Genomic DNA, 21,243 nt, shown 5'->3' on the forward strand with positions numbered 1-21,243 from the left:
GAAGACCCACTGTTTAGTGTAGCCACCTTCATTCATTATTTCAGCGAGATCTTTTGAAGAATTTGCTGCAGCTTCTACCACAGTAGTTCCTGCTTCACCTTGCACTTAAACCTCATGAAACAACCTCCACTAGCTTCAAACTCTTCTTTTGCAGCTTCCTCACCCCTCTCTACCTCCGTAGAAGTGAAGAGAGTCAGGGCCTGTCTCTGGATTAGGCTTTGGCTTATGGGAATGCTTTGGCTAGTATGGTCTTCTATTGAGATTACTAAATCTTCTTCCATATCAGCAATGAGGCTGTTTCGCTTTCTTATTCATATATTTACTGGAGTAACACTTTAAATGTCCTCCAGGAACTTTTTCTTTGCATTTACCACTTGGTTAACTGTTGGGCACAAGAGGCCTAGCTTTTGGCCTACCTCAGGTTTTGACACACCTTCCCCACTAAGCTTAATCATTTTTAGATCTGATTTAAAGTGACAGACATGCAACTCTTCCTTTCATTTGAAAATGTAGAGGCCACTGTGAAGTTATTACTTGTCCTGATTTCAATTATGTTGTGTCTCATGAAATAGGGAGGTCCAAGAAGAGGGAGAGAGATGGCGGAATGACTAATATGAATACACACAACATTTATCTATTAAGTTGTCATCTTACATAGGTATGGTTTGTAGCACCTAAAAACCATTAGGTTAGTAACATTAAAGATCACCAACAACATCACCATAACAAATAATAATAATGAACAAGTTTGAAATAGTGTGAGAATTATCAAAATGTGACATGTAGACACAAAATGAACAAATGTTGTTGGAAAAATAGTGCTGACAGAGTTGCTCAATGCAGGGTTGCCACAAACCTTCAATTTCTCTTAAAAAAGCAGTTATCTGGAAACAAAATATAAAGAGGTATCCCTGGCCCTGGCTGGGTGGCTCAGTTGGTTGGAACACCACCCATGCACCAAAAGGTTGTGAGTTCGATTCCTGGTCATGTGTGCGTGAGAGGCAACTAATAGACGTTTCTCTCTCCCTTCCTCTCTCTGAAACCAATGAACATATCCTTGGGTGAGGATTAAAAGAGGCATGTCTCTACAAACAAAACTAAAACAAAACAACTCTTTGTTGAAACAACTCTTTCACTGTGTGCAATCACACTGAAGTTGAAAAACCTTGGACTAGACTCTTATTTGCTGAATGAACATATGTTAACACGCTGACTACTGAGTGATACCTCAGATGCTTCTGTGGGCATTACAGAACATATGATAAAAAGACAGTACTACTCTCAAAAATCATAAAACCTCAATTCCAAAACACAGTTGGCTCCAGGGATTTTAGACAGGGGGCTGTAGACTCTATTATCACCATTCTTATAATAGTAGCTCTTTCTGAAATACCAGAAATTTCACTAATGTTGGGAAGCCGCAACTGTAGCCCAAGTCTCTGAAAATGAAGGAGAGTACATAACAAGTCAGCTGAGCACCAACTTCAGCTATTTACCTTTCTCTGTGCCTGAGAATATAGAGATGATTTTATTCCGGGGCTTTTTTTCCTCTGGAACAGAGGGCAAAGGTTTCAGACTGTGATTAGCTGACAAAGGGTCTTTGCCTCCGGTGCTAAAAATGGTACTGCTCATTCTCACGGGAGGAGCCGGAGGCTTGTCTTCCAGTTCTCCGTTATCAGACATGATTCAGAATTACGGTTACGGCCTGAAACAGATAGGCAAAGATTTACAGTTAATAACAAGGTAAAAAATTGTAGGGACAAGCACAAAACAGTAATAATCCCCTTCCAATTCTGAATTAGAAAATGTTATCTATTTAGAGTAAAACATGCAAGATCTGTAAACTCAAAGAGTAGGAAATGAAACTGGTCACCCATGAAGTATGGGCAACCTCCTCTAACAAACTTAGTGAATGCTGAGGGAATGTCTGAAAAGCCATCCCCAGATCAGAGGACACGAAGACACTAATATATCGAAAGATTTATCTAATCGATTAATTCTAAGAGTAAATGTTTTTTAATGAAAACAGACAACGTAAGTCTTAAAAAAAAGGAGAGAGATTTCCAAAGAGGAAGGCTATTTCCTAACCAGCCAATCAAAGCGTAACAGATGTGGAACAGGGTTCAGAACAGGGTGTTGGCTGAGAAGCTTGGGGGAGGGGGGGCGGAGAGAACGAAACTCCAAACCTCCGCAGACATGGCTGGGGATGAGGAAGCAGAGGGCACAGTGGAGAGGGACTCTGCAGATCACTAACAGCTGGCCAGTGTTATAGTTATGCTGAATAGCTGTGCTGCCAGGGAGGTGGGAGTGACTTTGACTCAGGACTAGCTGGAGGGGCTAGAGGCAGCTGGCAGCTGGAGGAAGGCAGAAAATATGGGAACGCAGATGTAGCCTACCGTGTGGGAGAAGTCAGAAATGGGGTTACGAAGGAGGTGCAGGGTGAGGATTTAAACTTAAGTGCAGCACCCATTCTTGCGCATGATCATGTGGTGTGAAAGAGAGCAGTGAGTGGGGAGAAGCAAGCAGGCAGCTATGTAGTTTACAGTGAGGAAGGAAGCTACATGGCCTGGACTAATAAGGAAGGAGATGCTATTGCTATGACGCTGCTGTGATTGTGCCTGCTCGGGCTGACTCGGAGCCACTAAGGACTGCCTTGCAAGACCCCGTCCTGCTGCAAATGTCCTATCTGGATTTACGCTGGACTATTAAGATCCGTGCCTTTCCCGAGTTTCGCCATGATCCAGAGTAACACGGCACCTGCTTTTCTGGTCTATTCAATGGAAGCTGATGAACATGTACCCCAGATCCTGCAGGAGAGAGCTGCTGTGTGAGGATAGTTACTTTGGAACCCTCCTGAGGGGCTGGAGAACTATTTTTGCAGCTGGATTAAGAAAAGGAAACAGGGAACTTCCACTTTTTGGGCTTCTGGCTTTTAACCTGGTGGGGAGCATGGGAAGTGCTAGGTCTCCTGGGAAAGGAGGGCTCCAAGCTGAGGTGGTCTAAGCTCCCCCAAGGTTGGAAAGTTGCAAATAAAGACCTGCTCCTTCCAGCATTAATTGTTGGGTCATTCACCAAGGCACCACACAAAGGCCCCAGTCTGCTCAGTAAAAAAGGATACATCTTTGCCATGTCTCCATTTCTACAGGAGACAGATAGGACATTTGCCATTAAATAGATCAACCAATTCCCCCCCCACCTGGGAATCTGATTCCCTGACCACTAACTAGCTTTGTGATTACAACTTACCATTCATATAAACCTTCCTAAAGGATACAAATGTGCCACTACAAATATGCAGTGTTTGGTTTCTCAGAAAATCTGACATTCCAATAACACACCTTAATCCCTTGCAAGTTTGCAGATAGGGCCATAGAACTCCATCGATCCACTTGGAGGACTGACAAAAGTAAATCCAGAGCTTGGCGAAAAAGCAGAGTATGGCCACATCCCAAGGGTCTATCGTCCTGTGGTGCCCTTTTCAGGCAGTCAAGTAACCCCTCTTAGCCACACACAAGGCTAATTTAACCTTGTTACACATATGTATATATTTTATATCTATAAAAAAGTAGATTATACACATTTAAAATCAGTTAAGGGGAGGGGATGCCTAATTTACAGATGAACTGATACAAAACAACATATTTTAGGAAACACTACACTTCTCCACTAAACAAGGTTTTGAATGGTAATTAAATCCTCATTTATTATAAAGTTATCTAATGCTTGTAAGTGAACAAAACTTTGTAATATATACAATGACCAAGTATGCCAACTGTATTTACATAAAGTTAAAAACAAAATTATTTTTTAAAATCTAGTGTGAATGCTAGTACCCAAAGAAAAGCAGGTATAATTTGGGAAGAACCGAGAAATGAAGACACTATTGTACCTACTTCTACTCCAAACCGGACAGCTTTTGTTTTCTTTGACAGGTTATGCCACTAGAACTGCTGTGTATTTTATCTGCAATAATGACAGTTGTTTTACAGCCTACAAAAGGAGAATGAGAGAAGGGGAAGGGGGAAAACATATATTTCTGGGAATAACTACTACAGAAGGGCTGGGAAAAAGGAATAAAAAAAGATTTATGTCTATGTGTGAGGAAGACTCTGCCTGAAACGAAATGAAACTATTGGTGGTCAAAGGAAAAGAGAGATGGAGGTGAGACCTAAGAAGGTGGACATCTAGCCAAATGATTCTTCCAAACCAGCTGGTCCCACCCTGTGGGGTCTGTTCTGTTTTGGGGGTGGGATGAGAGCAGGGTGTGACTGGCTGTCCTTAAGGGTGTGTGGGCTGTCAGGTGTGGATTACCAGACAGGACTTACCTATTGCTACAAATGCAAGAGAGAGGGGCTTAGTAACAATATTTTGAGGATTATTTGATAAAGAGATAAATCAAGACTCGTTTTTATCTCTTATGTGGCCATAGCATTAGACGAAATAGATAAACCTAGAGCAGCTTACTTTCATCTTTATCACCAGTGATGAGAACAGAAATGACAGGATCAGATTCTGGTTACACTTTGACCAACTATCACCTATATGAATGTGTATCAAATTTAAACTCAGTATAACAAAATTTTAAAATACATTTGTATGCACACATAGAGGGAAATGCACCTAAATATTAAGTTATCAGTACTTTTTACAATTGTGGTTAAAAAGTCAATATAAAGTCATCAAGGTACAGTAATTATTCAGTGTAAACTGACTACAATTCTATCCTCAAGGCTGGCTCGTAGATGGAACATGACTAGAAACTGCCAATGTACCTTCAGCTGTATGTTGTCTAGTGTAGTTAAGAGCATGAGTTGTGAAATCAGATCATTTTGATCTGAATCCTGGTTCTATCATTAATTTAAGGGTGACCTTGGACAATCACCCTTGGACAATTTACTTAACAGCGAGTGCCTCAGGGCTCCTTGGAGAAACAGATGGTTCTGGGCCAAGAATACGAAAAATAAAAGATGTGTCCAGAGCAGCAATTTTCCGTCTTTTTCATCTCATGGAACACATAAACTACTAAAATTCTGCAGCACATCAAAAATTGTATTTTTTGCTTATCTGACAAAAAATATGGTTTTGACTCATTCACACTGGGTGGCTATCGTGTTGGCTGCTGTCATGTTTTTACTGAGCAATCAAAGAAAAAGACATCAGTGCCCCTGACTGAATAGTCAGATATTGCACGTTTTACATGTTTTAAAAATTCTTGCAGCACACCAACTGAAAATCACTGGCCTAGAGCATCTTATAGTGACAGAAGGTAAGGAAATACTTAAAAAGGATAAGGGCATGTCAAAACACACAGAAAGGAATTCCAAAAGAGCAATGCTGGAATGATGTGAGCAACCAAATTAATAAAGCAGTATTGATCATAACCCAAAGAATAAAATAAATACGTATAATTTGTATTAATACAAATAAATGAAGAAATAATCTGGGGATGGGAAAGGAAATCTTCCTTACAAAAGAATTACAAATAGTACATGTAGATAACCCCCTCTAGGAGTTAAAGTTTAACTTTCCTCTACACTTGAGTGTAGGCTGGACTTGGTGACTCATTTCCAAAGAACATGGAAAGGGAAAAATAACTTCAAAGTGGAAAAATCTGACAGTGTGTTGATGTAACAAACATCCAAACCTGCAGAGAATGCTTATAAAAAATTTAAGCCAAAAAGACATACCTGGAAGCAAGTTCTCAACAGATTGAGATAAATGCTACAGGCAACAACAATTTGCAGTTTCTTTTATGCATTTGAGATTAAGGAGGAAACAAGATTACATAAAGGTGGGAGGAAACAATTTGGGGTTGGGATTACAGGACAGTCAAGGTATGTGCTCTCTGGGGTAGTTATGGTTTATTTCAAAGTTGTATTAACCTAGATGCACAGAAACAGGGTTTGCCTAAGGCAAAGATGAGCCTTTTATTAAAAAGTTACACGCCTGGGGCGTGACTACACAACATGACCTGTTCAGTTAGGAATTTATGATCAGATCATCCTCTGAGGTTTTCCACAGAACTGTTTTTTCCTTTGTCACAATTGCATTAATCATATGGTTAACATAAGTCATGTCGGTATCACTTGCCCCCTAACCTAACGTGATGAGAAAGAAGCACACGTCACCTCTGTGAGCTTCTTCCCCCAAATCTGTAACCCAGTCCGATCACGGGGATAGCATCAGCAAACTCAACCTGAGGGACATTAGACAAAGTTCCTGACCTCAAAACTGTAAAGGAAATGAAAAAGAAGACATGACAATGTGGTATCCTGCAACAGAAAAAGGCACTGGTGAAATCCAAATAAAATCTAGATTTTAGTTAATAATATACCAACGCTGGCTTCTTTGCTTTGATGTACATTTTATGGTTTATGTAATGTTAACATTAGGGGATGATGGGTGACAGACAGCTATACAGGAAATCTACTAACCTTGCAACTTTCTGTAAATCTAAAATTATTCCCAAGTAACAAGTCTATTAAAAAAGAAATTACTAAGTTCTTCAAAAAGTTAAATATGTTATTTACCATATGACCTAGCAATTCCACTTCCAGTATACACCTAAGAGAACTAAAAACGCATGTCCACATAAAAACTCATATAACAGCCCGGACAGGATAACTTAGTTGGTTAGAGCATCATCCGGATACACCAAGGTCGGGGGTTTGATCCCTGGTCTGGGCACATACAAGAATCAACCAATGAATGAATGCATAAATAAAAGGAACAAAAAATCAATGTTTCTCTCTCTCCTCCTCTTTCCCTAATTAATTAATCAAAGACAAACAGCCCTGGCTGGTGTGGCTCAGTGGATTGAGAGCTGGGCTGTGAAGTGAAAGGTCACTGGTTCGATTCTCAGTCAGGGCCATGCCTGGCTTGCAGGCCAGGTCCCCAGCTGGGGGTGCGTGAGAGGCAACCACACATTAATGTTTCTCACCCTCCTTCTCCTCCCTCTAAAAAGAATTAAAATTGAAAAACAAGTGAAAAAAAAAACCAACCACCCTTATATATAAATGTTCATAGCAGCATTATTCTTAACAGACAAAAGATGGAAACAACCAAAATATCCACCAATAAGTAAACAGACAAGGCATGGTATATCCACATAGTGGAATATTATTCAGCCATAAAGAAGTGCTGATATATGCTATAACATGATGAATCTTGAAAACGTAAGTGAATAGCCAGACATGAAAAGGACCATATATTACACGATTCCATTTATAGGAAATAGCCAGAAGAGATAAATCCATGGAGAAAGTAAAATGGTGGTTGCTAGGGGGTGAGGGGAATGGGAAGTGACAGCTGATGGGTGTGGACTTTCGAGGGAAGGAAAATGTTCTGGAATTAGACATTGGTAATGGGTGCACAATCTTGTAAATATGTTAAAACCACTCACTGAATTGTATACTTTAAAATAGTAAATTTTAGCTATGTAAATTACATCTCAATTTTATAAGAAATTAATAGTTACTACATAACATAAAGATCAAATGAGTTAATAAAAATGAATGTTGCTGCTTCTACTATCATGATTATTATTATTTGTAAGATCCTGTGCTAGAAGCTGGAGAAATAAAAGAGGACCTAGTTTTCCAGGAGTTCATAATCCACACATTCATTATAAATTAGGTCATGCATGCTCTCTATCAATCTGTTCTCAACACATGCATTTGAAAAGACACTTTGTTTCTTCAAAGTAGCACTGCTCAAAACATTTTTGCCTTAGGACCCTTTTAGAATTCTTTTTTAAAAAAATATTTATTTATTTTTAGAGGGGGGGGGAAATAGAAGGAGGGAAACATCATTGTGAGGCTGCCTCTCACGCACTCTTCACAGGGGACCTGGCTCACAACCCTGGCTCCCATGTGCCCTGGCTGGGAATTGAACCAGTGACCCTTTGGTTTGCAGGCCACTGGTTAAATCCACTGAGCCTTACCAGCCAGGGCTGGAATTCTTAAAAATATTAGAGAATCCCAAATAATTTTTGTTTATGTGGAATTAAAACAAGTTAAGTATTTATTTTATTAAAAAATAAACCCATTACATGTAAATATAAATGACACTCTTAGGAACTATAATAAAATGAAATGAATTTGAGAAGAGTGGAATTATTTTATATTTCTGCAAATCTTTTAAATGTCTAGCTTAGTAGAAGACAGTTAAATTCTTATTATCTGCTTCTGCACTTAGTTTATTGTTATATTTTGGTTGAACTGTATGAAGAAAATCCAGTCTACATAGATATGTAGCTAAAAAAGTATTTTTTAATTAAAATTTTTTAAAAAGCATTAGCTTTCAGATAATTGTAAATATTTTTGGATATTACCCCAAATTCAATCTTCCTAAAAGTTAATTGTGGAATCTGAAACCACAGCAATAAAATTTTTTGTACTCAGTTATGTTAAACACATTCACTTTGCTTGCAGTGTGAACGAATCTTTTACCCAGGCACAAATTTTATGTGAGAAATTGATTATTTAGAAAATATCGATTCACCAAATTATGAAGACATTCCATATGTCTATCACCACATCAGTTGTGATACTAATGTTTTTTTAAATCACATTAATATCACCACTGATAGCATAAGAAAAGTCTAAGTATTGGGAAACTTAATAAAGTAGATAAAAGTTTTCTAAAATTCTAATTTTCACTTGAAAACTTGAATCACTTTGTTTCTGAGAAAATGTCTGCCAAATACCTAAACAACCAGAGTTTGTGGGACAGTTGTTCTTTCAAATAAAAATGGTATTCCATTAAAAAGGGGTAGTTTAGGTCAGTCACTGAAGTGGTTTGCTGCAAGACAACCCTTCCTACTTTGTAACTGCCTGATGAGTACTTCCCACTTTGCCATATGAATATTCCAAAAGTGAACTGAAAAGTTCACTGAAAGTGAACTTTTATTGAAGTGGCAAAAGACCCACCGTTATTTTACCAGTGAACTTTTCAGTGAACTGAAAAGTGATATAAAAAAACTAGTGATTTCACTGATTCAAGTGCATTCTTTTTTTAAAAAAATTCATCTTCCAGCACTCTTTAATCAAAATTCCATCATCAGAAAAGTCCTGGTAGCACACGATGATGCTGGAATGGGCATGTCAACTTGTCCTACAAATGGAACTGCCACAGGTTTGCACTTTAAACATGTATGAAAAACAAAACATAATATTTAGCTTTATAGATGTCCCCATTTAATCACTTTATCTTTAAAATAATTACTACTACCTCTGTCCAATAAATTAATTAACCTGGAGTCACTAGGCAAGTATCAGCCCGATGACACCGATGTCCTAAACCAGTTCTGAGGGAAACACTTCAGACACTCAAATGCTCACAGGAACCAACATGAATTAAAACTGGCAAATCTTGAGACTTCCAGCCAAGATGGAGGCATAGGTGGAAACACTGTGCCTCCTTGCACAACTAAGTTTAAAGACAACGAAGTTTTAGTAACAAAAATGCAGCCAAACACAAAATTGAACTGTACGGAAGTCCAACAACGAACCATTCAGCCAGACCGGTAAGAGGGGCGGAGTCAGCAGCAGAGGCGGGTGGGGCAGGAAAGATCATTTGCTCGGATAGACCCAGGAGCCCAGGCCTCGGCAGTTGGTGGATCCCAGGCGTGGGGTGGCGACAGGCAGGCCCAGGAAGGGCGCAGGGCGGCTGGCTGACCGTGGTCACATATTCGCGTGCAGATAAACCACGCAAAGGAGCAAACAGCGACACAGACTGCTCAGGCCAGGGCCCCAGAGACGGGAATTAGAGCCTGAAAGCACCAATTGGAAAGACTTTCGGGATTGAGGTGCCGGGAAAGGCTCCCAGGCTCACAGAGAGTTTATTAGGAGAGACCCACAGGGTCCTGTAGGGTACACACACCCTGGAACTAGCACCAGAAGGGCCCAATTTGCTTGTGGGAAGCCGCAGAGGGGACAGAAATCTTAGAGAGAGCGCAGCAAAGTTTTTTCCCCCTCTCTAACCCCGCCCCCACGTACAGCATCTCAACCTAGCGACTGGGTCGCCCCGCCCTGGTGAACACCTAAGGCTCCACCCCTCATACCTAACAGGTGCGAACAGACTGAAACATTATGGCTCAAGAAGACTTCAAAGCCCCAGAGCCAATAACTCTAAGCGACCAAGAAATAGCCAACCTATCAGATGCACAGTTCAAAACACTGGTGATCGGGATGCCCACAGAACTGGTTGATTTTAGTCACAAATTAGAGGAACAAATGAAGGCTAGACTAATGAAAACTAGTTAATCTCTCACAGTGAGGTGAGACATCAAACATAGGAGCCTGCTAATGACTGTTCTTTTACATTGGGAAAAATAAATTCCCCAAACCATACGGAGAGGCGGTAAAAGCTGCAATGGAACTTTTGGCACCATTCGAGAAGAGAGGCCTTTCAAAGTCATACTCAGTGACAAAGGATTAGTCTGACAGAGAGGTGACAGAGGGGAAGGGACAGCTGCCTCAGACCTTCTCCATTCTGAGTTCCCCCTACCGGCCCCCTCTTTGGGGCCACAGTTACCCCCTCCATCTCAGAGAAGGCAGGGCACTGGCTGGGCAGCCTGCACTCTTCAAGCTTACAAGTTCCTCAGAGGAAAGAACTGTGGGGGTAGGATTGGGGCAGGGGCTGCTTTGCTACATGCTCAATGGACAGCAGAAAGTACTCAACACATAAGGGACACGGCCAATGCAGTGGATGGCTGCACAGCCTGAAGTGCATTCTTAAGTGAACATGGCTTTAAAAAAACCCCCACAGCCTGACGGCCAATGTCTTCCTCTGTGTTAAAGTACAGGAAGTTGAACTCACCACTGCTTTTGCACCATCAATGTAAATATCAACACGGTGTAAAGGCAAAGATGTCTTAGTATTATTATGAAAATAGGTTTTGACCCCACAGACCAGAGACCACACTTTGAGAACCCCAGCTCCATACCTCACCTTCATACCCCCAATTCTTTCTGATATTTTATTGAAGTGGCAAAAGACCCACCGTTATTTTACCCTATACTCTACAGAACATATTTTTTATTTTTTGTTCTCTCTCTCTTTCTTTCTTTTAAAGATTTTACTTATTTTTAGAGAGAGGGGAAGGGAGGGAGAAAGGGGGAGAGAAACATCAATGTGTGGTTGCCTTTTGGGGGCCCCTCACCAGGGACTTGGCCTGCAACCCAGGCATGTGCCCTGAGTGGGATTCAAACCCAGAACATATTTTTAATATAGGAAAAGTAATCAATGGCTTAATAGCCAAGCTAGGGCACAAAACCTAACCAAATCTCTAACATGGATGAAAATCTATGTATGTGCAATGGTATCTACTATATTGTTTTTTGTAACAAAAACCAGTAAAATCATCACACTGTGGGCTAGCCAGATAGACTAACTGCTCTTTAAATGAAAAACACCACCAAATTCTAAGCAAATGACCTTACACGGCAACTTTCAGAACACAGACTCTCCTTATATACTTTGGTTATCACTCCCACCAAAAAAAATTTTTCCCTTCACTGCTCTATTTTAATATACTGCATAGTACCTTTTTTATTTTCTGTAGAAACTAAAACAGAACCAAAAAGGAGTTAATATGTTGTCTGTTTCAGAACTTTCTTCTTGGTGACTGTGTATTATAAATTTGAGTTAGCTATCTCTCAAAGAAATCCCAATGAACATAATATACTCTGTAGGTAACATACACTGAAACGAAACCCAAATTTCATACTCAACGTATGAGCCACAGATGTCCCTCCTGAAATTACTCAAGATGAGAAACATGATAGCAAAAATTCTAAGTTATTTGCCTCATAAATGATTAAAATTTAGTGTAAGCAAAATCCGTGATACACCATTGATGACTGACTACTCAGCCACCAGCTTAGCTGAAGACTTTTATTTTTTATCACTTCATCGCAGGGTTTCTCTTACTAGTCTCTATGTCTTCACCTGCTACGCAGAGGAAGAGGTTAGAAGAAGCTCTAACTGGCTTCCTAAGGAGTTTCTATGCACTGAGACTTTGTTTAGAGAAAGAATCAGAATTGGTTAAACACATAGCTAGCTACCCATAACCATCAGACTGAGGCGTCAACACTGGCATTTAGGGACATTCACTACTAAATCAATCTGATCTCACTTGAATGCAGTACATAAATCCTACATTTCACGTTCCCCAAATATAACAAAGTCTTTCCTGGCCTAAATCATCTTTGTGAATATATTTCCCCATTCTCAAATTTTCTTCATCCTTTTCTTTATCCAACCAAATCTTTCAGTGTCATTTAAAATAATTTTCTATACAAGGTCATTCCTGTTTGCCTATACCTTCTTAAAACAACCCCTCATGTTCTCAGAATATGACTTACATAGAAAAATAAATTCAGAGAGTAAGTTGGAAAAGGATTAGAATTTATCTGGTCCATCTTCCTTATTTTATTATATGTAAAGAAACTGATGCACAGAAAATGAGCAGTCTGCCTGAAGTCACAAAAATCTAATTACTATAAAAATTAAGACTAGAATTCAAGTTTACTAACAATTCTTAATCATATGATTTTTTTCTTAGTTATGTTAATACATTGGACCATTCCTTGGCAATGAATTCTAACTGTGCATCATTAATTATAACTTTAGGGGTCCTTCCTCCAATGCTTCAAGCAATTTAAAGGCAAGGACTATACTACTATATCTATTATTATTACTATTACTACTGCTACTATTGATATACTATTTTACTATCTTCTACAATGGTTAACATAGATGACTGCATGCATTACACAGTAGGTTTTACTGATTTTATGGTACACACTCTGCCCAGATGAAATATTACACTTCCTGAATTTATTCTCTTTTCAAAGAGCATTTCACTAACACAACATATCAACTACCCTAATATTAAAAAATTGGGGGGGGGAAGATTTAGAGTTTTCCCCTAACAACCAATTCACGGCCTTAGTCTTTCCATAAAGCAGTGTGTGTTTTTGTGTATTGTTTCTACTGATGGTGTCAGCTGCCTAGAAAGTGCCAGATGAGGATATGATAAGGTTTTTTACATATCACATTTAGCTCGAAACAAGGAATGCACGAACAATTCATGATAAAGTACTGATTTACCTATATTTTGTTCTATCATTACTAAAAAACGTTTTATAAAAAATGGACAAATGAATTAAGTAGTGCCTCTCTCCAAATTTGTTCAAACATTTTTTACTTTTTCTCCTCTTCAGTGAAAAACAAGTTGGCCGAACAAAAAGTTGCCCAAAACACACTGTACCCTTCTAACAGGCCCATTGTTTAACTGTGACACAACTCAAAGACAAACAATTCCTCGATTGTCAACTGAAGGAGACTAGGGGAAGCTAAATAAACAACAGAAATACAAAAAGGAGTGGTGTCTGGAACCAGGCAGTTCAACCTGTATAAATGACTAAATTTATTATCTAGTTGGATCAATTATGATACTCCGACTACAAATCATGTACTGCTGAAAAGCATGATTTAAAAGTACCATTTTGTTTTCTTCTTTTACTTACATTTTATATAAGCAAATGGACCTTAATTTTCAATACTGTATGGATGTAATAATACAGCACTATTTAATAAGATGTCTAACAATCTTTCAATAAACTATGAGAGCTCCAACACTGCTGGCCTTTTACTCTCCCTTCCCTCCCAAAAAAGCTTCAAATGCCTTTGAGAGCAAAAGCAGCAATAAAAATGTCCCAAATCGAAAACAAAAAAAGAAGGAAAAAAATCCCAAATCATTTTAAGTTGGACAACACCCATTGTAAAAGGGAAGTTCACACATTACAATGAAAATGTTTTTATTTGATGGCAATGCCCACAACATCAGGCCTACTAATAGCAAAGCCAGAAAGGAAAAAGGGAAAGTGGGGAAGAGACGTAGAAAATACAACTGGGGGACTACTAAAGAAGAAAAATGAAAGGAAACTCTGATTCCCACTCAAATAAACAAAGGACTGGATAACATCAAATCTTTAAACATACAGCCATTAATTTTTTTTAAATGCATGGATAAGTAAGTTAAGATGAAAGAATATTTCCATACAGCCCCCAAAGGAGTGAAACCAGGAACAGAGAGTAAGCAATTTACTGATGTTGTTATTCTTGAGGAATTTTTTACTAAACTCGGGAGACCATAAACTTCTGCTTTGATAGCTCTCACAGGGGGCAGGTGAAAAATCCACCAAATATTCCTAAAGAAAAAAGGGATAGGACCTAAAAGGTCCTATATAAAAATAAACCAGAAATAAATCCCTCTGGGTAAAAGAAAACAAGCAAACCTTAAGTATTTTAAGCCCAGTGATAATGAGAAAGAGGGGAAAATCTGAGAAATTTTAACAAAATGCACATTTATGATCTGAACTCATTCCACCTATGGTATCCCCAAAAATCCCAAATCGGTTTCATTGAATGTGGCAGTACTCCCTAGTGAATGGCAGAATGAAATATAAATATTAAGCCTCCCTGGGAGAAAACAACTTCAACACAAGCCTCAAATAACACCCAAAGGTAAAACTCCAAGAAAAGGAAGACCTCATAGTAAAAACTGAAGACAGACAAGGTACCATGAAGGAGAACTAGCTAAAGCAGACTGGTGAAACAATGATCTGACACACAGCATGCTCTAAGCTTGGTGCTGGCAGGAGGAGGCAGAAAAAAAAGCAAATATAAAAAATGATACAGAACTTTCAGTAAGAAAAAAATACCTGAAAATTAAAACCCAACATTTGAATTAAAAAGCAGCAGAGACTCAGCAGAAGAGAGAATTACTGCAGTGGGAGATGTATCTGAAGAAAGTACCTAGAATGCAGGACAGAGACTAACAGAAAATATGAAAGAGAAGTTAGATGAATAGGTTGAATGGTCTAAGAACATCTATTTGGAGTTCCAGAAGGAGAATATAGAATGACTGAGGGAATGGTTCATCAGATAAACTAATAGCTGAGAAATTCCCAGAACTGATGAAAGGTACAAATTCATAAGCTGAAGAAACCTAATGAATAAAAAGCAGGATAAAAAGTAATTTATGAGCCCTGGCTGGTGTAGCTCAGTGGATTGAGCACAGGCCTGTGAACCAGAGGATTTCAGTTCAATTCCCAGTCAGGGCACATTCCTGGTTGCAGACCAGTTCCCAGCAGGGGATGCATGAGAGGCAACCATACACTGGTATTTCTCTCCCTCTCTCCTTTCCTTCCCCTCTATAAATATATAAAATTTTTTTAAAAAAGTAATTTATGNACAAATTCATAAGCTGAAGAAACCTAATGAATAAAAAGCAGGATAAAAAGTTTATGAGCCCTGGCTGGTGTAGCTCAGTGGATTGAGCACGGGCCTGTGAACCAGAGGATTTCGGTTCAATTCCCAGTCAGGGCACATTCCTGGTTGCAGACCAGTTCCCAGCAGGGGATGCATGAGAGGCAACCATACACTGGTATTTCTCTCCCTCTCTCCTTTCCTTCCCCTCTATAAATATATAAAATTTTTTTAAAAAAGTAATTTATGCCCAAAGTGAAGATATAGCATAGTGAAATTACAGATATCAAAGAGCAAAGAGTTCTTAAAACCAAAGGAGAAAAGGGGGGAAACTTCACAGACAGCTGGATCTTCAGCTTACTTTTTGAAACCGACAACGAAAGCAAGGACACATGGGAATATCCAGCGTAGTGAAATAGTTGCCGAGATAAACTGCCAATTCAACAAAACTATCTTTCAAAAATTAGGTTGAAATAACATTTTGATACAAAAAAAATTTGGAAGAAATTGTAATTACCCAATACTTCTAACCAAGATCAATTACGTTGGAAATCAGTAACAAAAAGGTAACTAGGATAAAGCTCCCTAAATTTGGAAACTTAAGAGACCTCTAAAAAATGTATGGTTAAAGAAAGATCACAGAAATTAGAAAATACTTAGAATTGAATAAGAATAAAAAACTGTGTAACAAAACTTGCAAGACTGAATAAACAATGTGGTATATACATATTGCAGAATACTATTCAGTTTTATTTTTTTAGAGGGAAGGGAAGTGAAGAAGATAGAGGGAGAGAAACACAGATGTGAGAGAGAAACATCGATCAGCTCCCTCTCACACATGCTCTAATCAGGGACAGAACCCGCAACCCAGGCACCTACCCTGACGGGGAATCGAACTGGCAACTTTTCACTCTGCAGGGATGACACCCAACTGAGTCAAACCAGTCAGGGCTACTGGTTCAGTTTTAAAAAGGAATAGATTTTATTTTATTTTATTTTTTATTTTATTGATTATACCATTACAGTTGTTCTATTCCCCCCCTTCATTCCCCTCCACCCGCACACTCCCTCCCCCACCATTCTCCCCCCCTTAGTTTATAACGTGTCTCAATTTCTTTAGATTCTATATTTCCCCCACTATTCTCGCCCTCCTCCCTATCTATTTTCTACCTACCATCTATGCTATTTTCTGTGCCTTCTCCCCCCTTCTCCTCCTCCCACCCCCCTGTTTCTAACCCTCCATGTGTTCTTCATTTCTATGGTTCCACTCCTGATCTAGCTGTCCTCTTGGTTTGCTTTTGTTTTAGGTGTGGTTGTTAATAACTGTGTGTTTGCTGTCAAAAAGGAATAGATTTTAATGCCTGCTCTAACAAGGATGAACTTTGAAACCGTTAAGTAAAAAAAGCCAAACACAAAAGGACAATTACTGTATAATTTCAGTTATTTGAGGTATCCACAGGGGTCAAACTCATAGAGACAGAAAGTAGATAGAGGTCACTGTGGCCTGCGAGTGGAGGTAACAAGGGGAGTTACTGTTTAATTGGTACAAAGTTCCTATTTGGGATGATGAAAAAGTTTTGAAAATAGATAGTGGTGACAGTTGCTCCACATCATGAATGTAGTTAATGCTAATGACTTATACACCTAAAAAAAATAAATAAATAAAAATGGCAAATTTTATGTCATGTATAGTTTACCACACAAAACTTGCAGGATGTAATTAAAGCACTTGAGGGCACTTATAGTTCTAAATTTTTACTTAAAATTCCTCTAGCAAAATTAATCAAGAAACAGAGAGAAAGCAAAAATAAACACAAATTGTAATGAAAAAAGATTCTACTAGTATTTATAAAAGCTGTGTTTTACAGTTTTAATACACTGAATTTCCCAATTACAAAACTATGGAACCAAGAAGAGCTTGTACTTTGTTTTGCTCAGTTTTACTCATCACTTGGAGTATCCTGTCACCAAAAGCAGAATGCCCATGCTGGCTGAGTTATCAGTGGCAGTATACCCTGCACAAGATTGCTCTGTGGCTAAGCCTCTGCACAGATACAGGCTTATGAGCACTTCAAAATGACTTTTAGAGTAGTTGTGATCATGTATTTGCAAACAGAAATATACAGGGTCCGGGAGAAGTAAGGCCTGCACGAGTGTGGTTGGGAGGGTAACAATATGGGTGTAATAATTTATAGTTTTAATTTGAACATTTTACCTAAAATGTCATCTGGAGTGCTTGAGTGTGATATTGTTATGTTACAAAATTACATGCTTATGATTTTGTAATTAAAAAGAAGGGCGTTATTTGTACTGGAACCTGTGTATTTTATTATAGTTTTCCTCTTATTCTCCATTATATATTCATTTTATCCCTGAAAATTGATTTAGGAAATTGAGTTAGGGCATTATATTGACACCCCCCCACCCCCCGAGAAAAGAGAACAGGTTAAATAAACCTATTATTTGTCTTTCATAGGAAAGCAATATAACATAGTGTTTTGGAGCACAGGTCCAGATACCCCATTTCTAGGAATCTATTCCAAAGACACACTAGCAAGAATACAGATAGACACATATACTAAACTGTTGCTAAAGTACTACCTGAAACAACTAAAGACTGGAAGTATCTTGAATGGCCATGATTAGGGGACTTGTTGAATTAACTATGGTACATCAGACCGCTGAAGTATTATGAAGCTATAAAAATGAATGAGAAAATCATTCTACATACTTCCATGGAGGGGTCTCATGATATTCTACTAACAAAACTGCAATATGGGGGGAATGTCATGTCAGTGCAATCTGCATGCTACCCCTTGTTTAAGGGGTGGTGGTGCTGCTGCTGGAGAGCGTATCAATACACATACATTTTTTACTGGAACCATAAACCATAATTTTTTAAATGGTTACTTGGGGGAGAGAGGGAACAAAATGAAGAGGACTGAGCTTTGCTAGACTTCTCTGAATACATGTTGCTTTGTATATTTGATGTTAGAACTCTGTAAATTACATATAATCATCAGTAAAAGTAAATAAATATACTACTTATAATAAATATACCACAGAGATGTAATCTAATTACCCATTGCCTGTAACTATATCTGTGTATTTTTCATTTTGCAGACAATACATGAATCTTAGTTTTACAATTAAACTGAACAAAGACCAAAAACACTGAACACAGTATTATGTGTAAATTGGCAGTGGTTAAAAATTCACATTTTATTCTGTTCTTACACCTTTAGGGATTACGACACCTACGAGAAGTTTCTACATTATTCTATGTATTCTATTCACACTTTTGGCAAATATTCATGAGCCAGATCATGACCTTGCCTCGATTATTATAACTGCTATAATGTATCATTATTTTTTCAGGTTGTTTCCTTTTAAGTATCAATTTTGAAAACATTTTTTAATGTTGTTCAAGTACAGTTTTCTGATGATGTATCATTATTTCCTCTACTGAACTCTACTTTGTGAGAAAGTACTAATAGTATATCTTTTTATTCCCAAACAGCATCTAGAAAATGTTCAGAGATCTGTGGATTTCCAGCCAAGATGGAGGCGTAGGTAGATATACTGTGGCTTATCGCACAACTGGAAGGACAGCAAAAAAATTAAAAACAAAAACATCCAGAACTGACAGAAAATCAAACTGTATGGAAGTCCAACCACCAAGGAGTTAAAGAAGACACATTCATCCAGACTGGTAGGAAGGGCGACAGGCAACCGGGTGGAGAGGAAGCATGGCAAGGCGGCAGCTGGTGGACCAGGCAAGGCGGCAGATTGTGGACTGCATGGTCCCACATCCATGTGCAGATAAACTGGAAGGGACAACTAGGGAGTGAGACAGACCAGGCAACCCAGAGTTCCAGTGTGGGGAAATAAAGCCTCAAAGCCTCTGACTGAAAACTCCCGTGGGGGTGGAGGTAGTAGCGGGAGACAACTCCCAGCCTTACAGGGGAGTTCACTGGAGGGACCCACAGGATCCTAGAACATACACAAACCCATCCACCAAGATTAGCCAAGATTAAAGATAAGGAGAGAATCCTAAAAGCATCAAGAGAAAGGAGAGAGTTCCCTACAAAGGAGGTCCTGTAAGACTATCAGCTAATTTCTCAAAAGAAACCTTACAGGCAAGAAGGGGCTGGAAAGAAGTATTCAGAGACATAAAAGGCAAGGACCTACATCCAAGATTACTCTATCCAGCAAAGCTATCATTTCAAATGGAAGGGCAGATAAAGTACTTCCCAGATTAGGCCAAGTTCAAGGAGTTCATCATCACCAAGCCCTTATTATTTGAAATGTTAAAAAGACTTATCTAAGAAAAAGAAGATAAAAATATGAACAGTAAAATAACAACAAACTTAGAGTTATTAGCAACCATACCTAAAACAAAAACAAACACAAACAAAGCAAACAACAAAAACAAGAACAGAACCACAGAAATGGAGATCATATGGAGGGTTATCAGTGGGGGAGTAGGAGTGGGAGGGGTAGGGGGAAAGGTAAAGAGAATAAGTAGCATAAACAGTAGTTAAGAATAGTATAGGAAATGTTGAAGCAAAAAAACTTATATGTATGACCCATGGACATGAAGTAAAGGGGGGGGGAAATGGGACACCTGTAATAGCATAATCAATAAAATACATTAAAAAAAAAGAAAAAGTATTTATATACATCAACTCAAATTATTTTGTAAACAAAAATGTTAGTCAGTTTAGGCAAATAAACTACTACCATTAATCAAGTTGTATACGGAAAGCCAAATCATTCATCTTTCCGTCCCTTGATTTAATCACCTAGAAAATGGAAATACCTCAATTACTGAGGTATTACTCAATTACTCAATAACTACTGTTAACAGTGAGTGGGGATGGGAGAATACAGCACAAGAAAGGTGCTTGAAAATTTTTAGTCTCAATTTATTATCACTTTTTTCTCCATTATTTTGCTATATTAGAAGAAACAGGGATCATTAATTGCAAATGATAAGACTGCCCACAAAATGCAAACAATACTATGATAAACCCTCCTTGGGGCATGTCCACTCGAATTTCCTTTTTAAGTGAATGTGCTTCCTCCTAAACCCTGAGGGCCCCCACGAGGACTGCAACCAGGGTGGCAGTAACTAGTCCTGAACTAACACCCTGGACCTGTCTCCAAAGCCCCTTTTCCACTGACTCTCCAAGGAGGTGACAGCAACCCCACCCTGCCTCACTCCTTCCCCAGACTGGTCCTGGAGAGCCAAAGCAGCCCACTGAGGCTCTCTGCTGTTGCTTCTTCTACCCAAGGCCCAGGCTTGTATCACAGTCCCCAGTTTTAATACAGATACTCTAAAAAAAAAAAAAAAACAAGCAAGAACTATGATAAATTATTAGCATAAATACAAATTTAGCAAATTGGCAGAATAAACAGGAACATACAGAATTCAACTGTACTTTTGCATACTAAACAGAAAATGAAATTGGAGGGGGGAAATACCATTAATATCATAAAAAAATACGAAGTTCCTAGGACAGAAATTCCCAAACTTACTTCCTTTACTCTCAGTAATTACTTCACAGTGCTCCAGGCCAACAGAAATTCCTAACAGTTTCATTAATTTATTAGCTAGGTCTGAATGACTTCATTAGTATTCATTCATGTCCTAAAAACTTAGTGATTATTTTAAAAAGCATACCCATAAACTGAAAAAAATATACTTTTATTTCTTTCTTAATCACTTACAAATGGGAAATAGTCATCTGATGGCCAATATTTTCTAACAATGTATATTCGTAAAAATGCAAAGATACTGAACAACATCTGAAACCCTGGACCCCGCCCAACCTTACTTTCTGTGCCACATTGATTTTCGTACTTTCATTCTCAGCCAACTGTTTCACAAAGATAGATATTATCAAATGTAAACTGTGGAACTTCCTAAAGCTAGGAGTCCACAGTGTCCAACAGATGTGA

The 21,243-nt window shown here is 38.6% G+C and overlaps 1 protein-coding gene across 1 annotated transcript in view; it reads right to left on the reverse strand.

Annotated features, from left to right (window-relative positions):
* The window catches only part of PAK2 (p21 (RAC1) activated kinase 2), a 92,873-nt gene that overhangs the window by 47,815 nt on the left and 23,815 nt on the right, over positions 1-21,243 (reverse strand). The window contains exon 2 of the mRNA XM_037037719.1: positions 1,497-1,705. Within this exon, the coding sequence (XP_036893614.1) occupies positions 1,497-1,683 (187 nt within the window). The 5' untranslated portion in view covers positions 1,684-1,705. The remainder of the gene's footprint in view (positions 1-1,496; positions 1,706-21,243) is intronic.

This window comes from Sturnira hondurensis, unplaced genomic scaffold (genome assembly GCF_014824575.4).
Source record: "Sturnira hondurensis isolate 20B ecotype Veracruz unplaced genomic scaffold, ASM1482457v3 Scaffold0023357, whole genome shotgun sequence".
Taxonomy (NCBI): Eukaryota; Metazoa; Chordata; class Mammalia; order Chiroptera; family Phyllostomidae; genus Sturnira; species Sturnira hondurensis.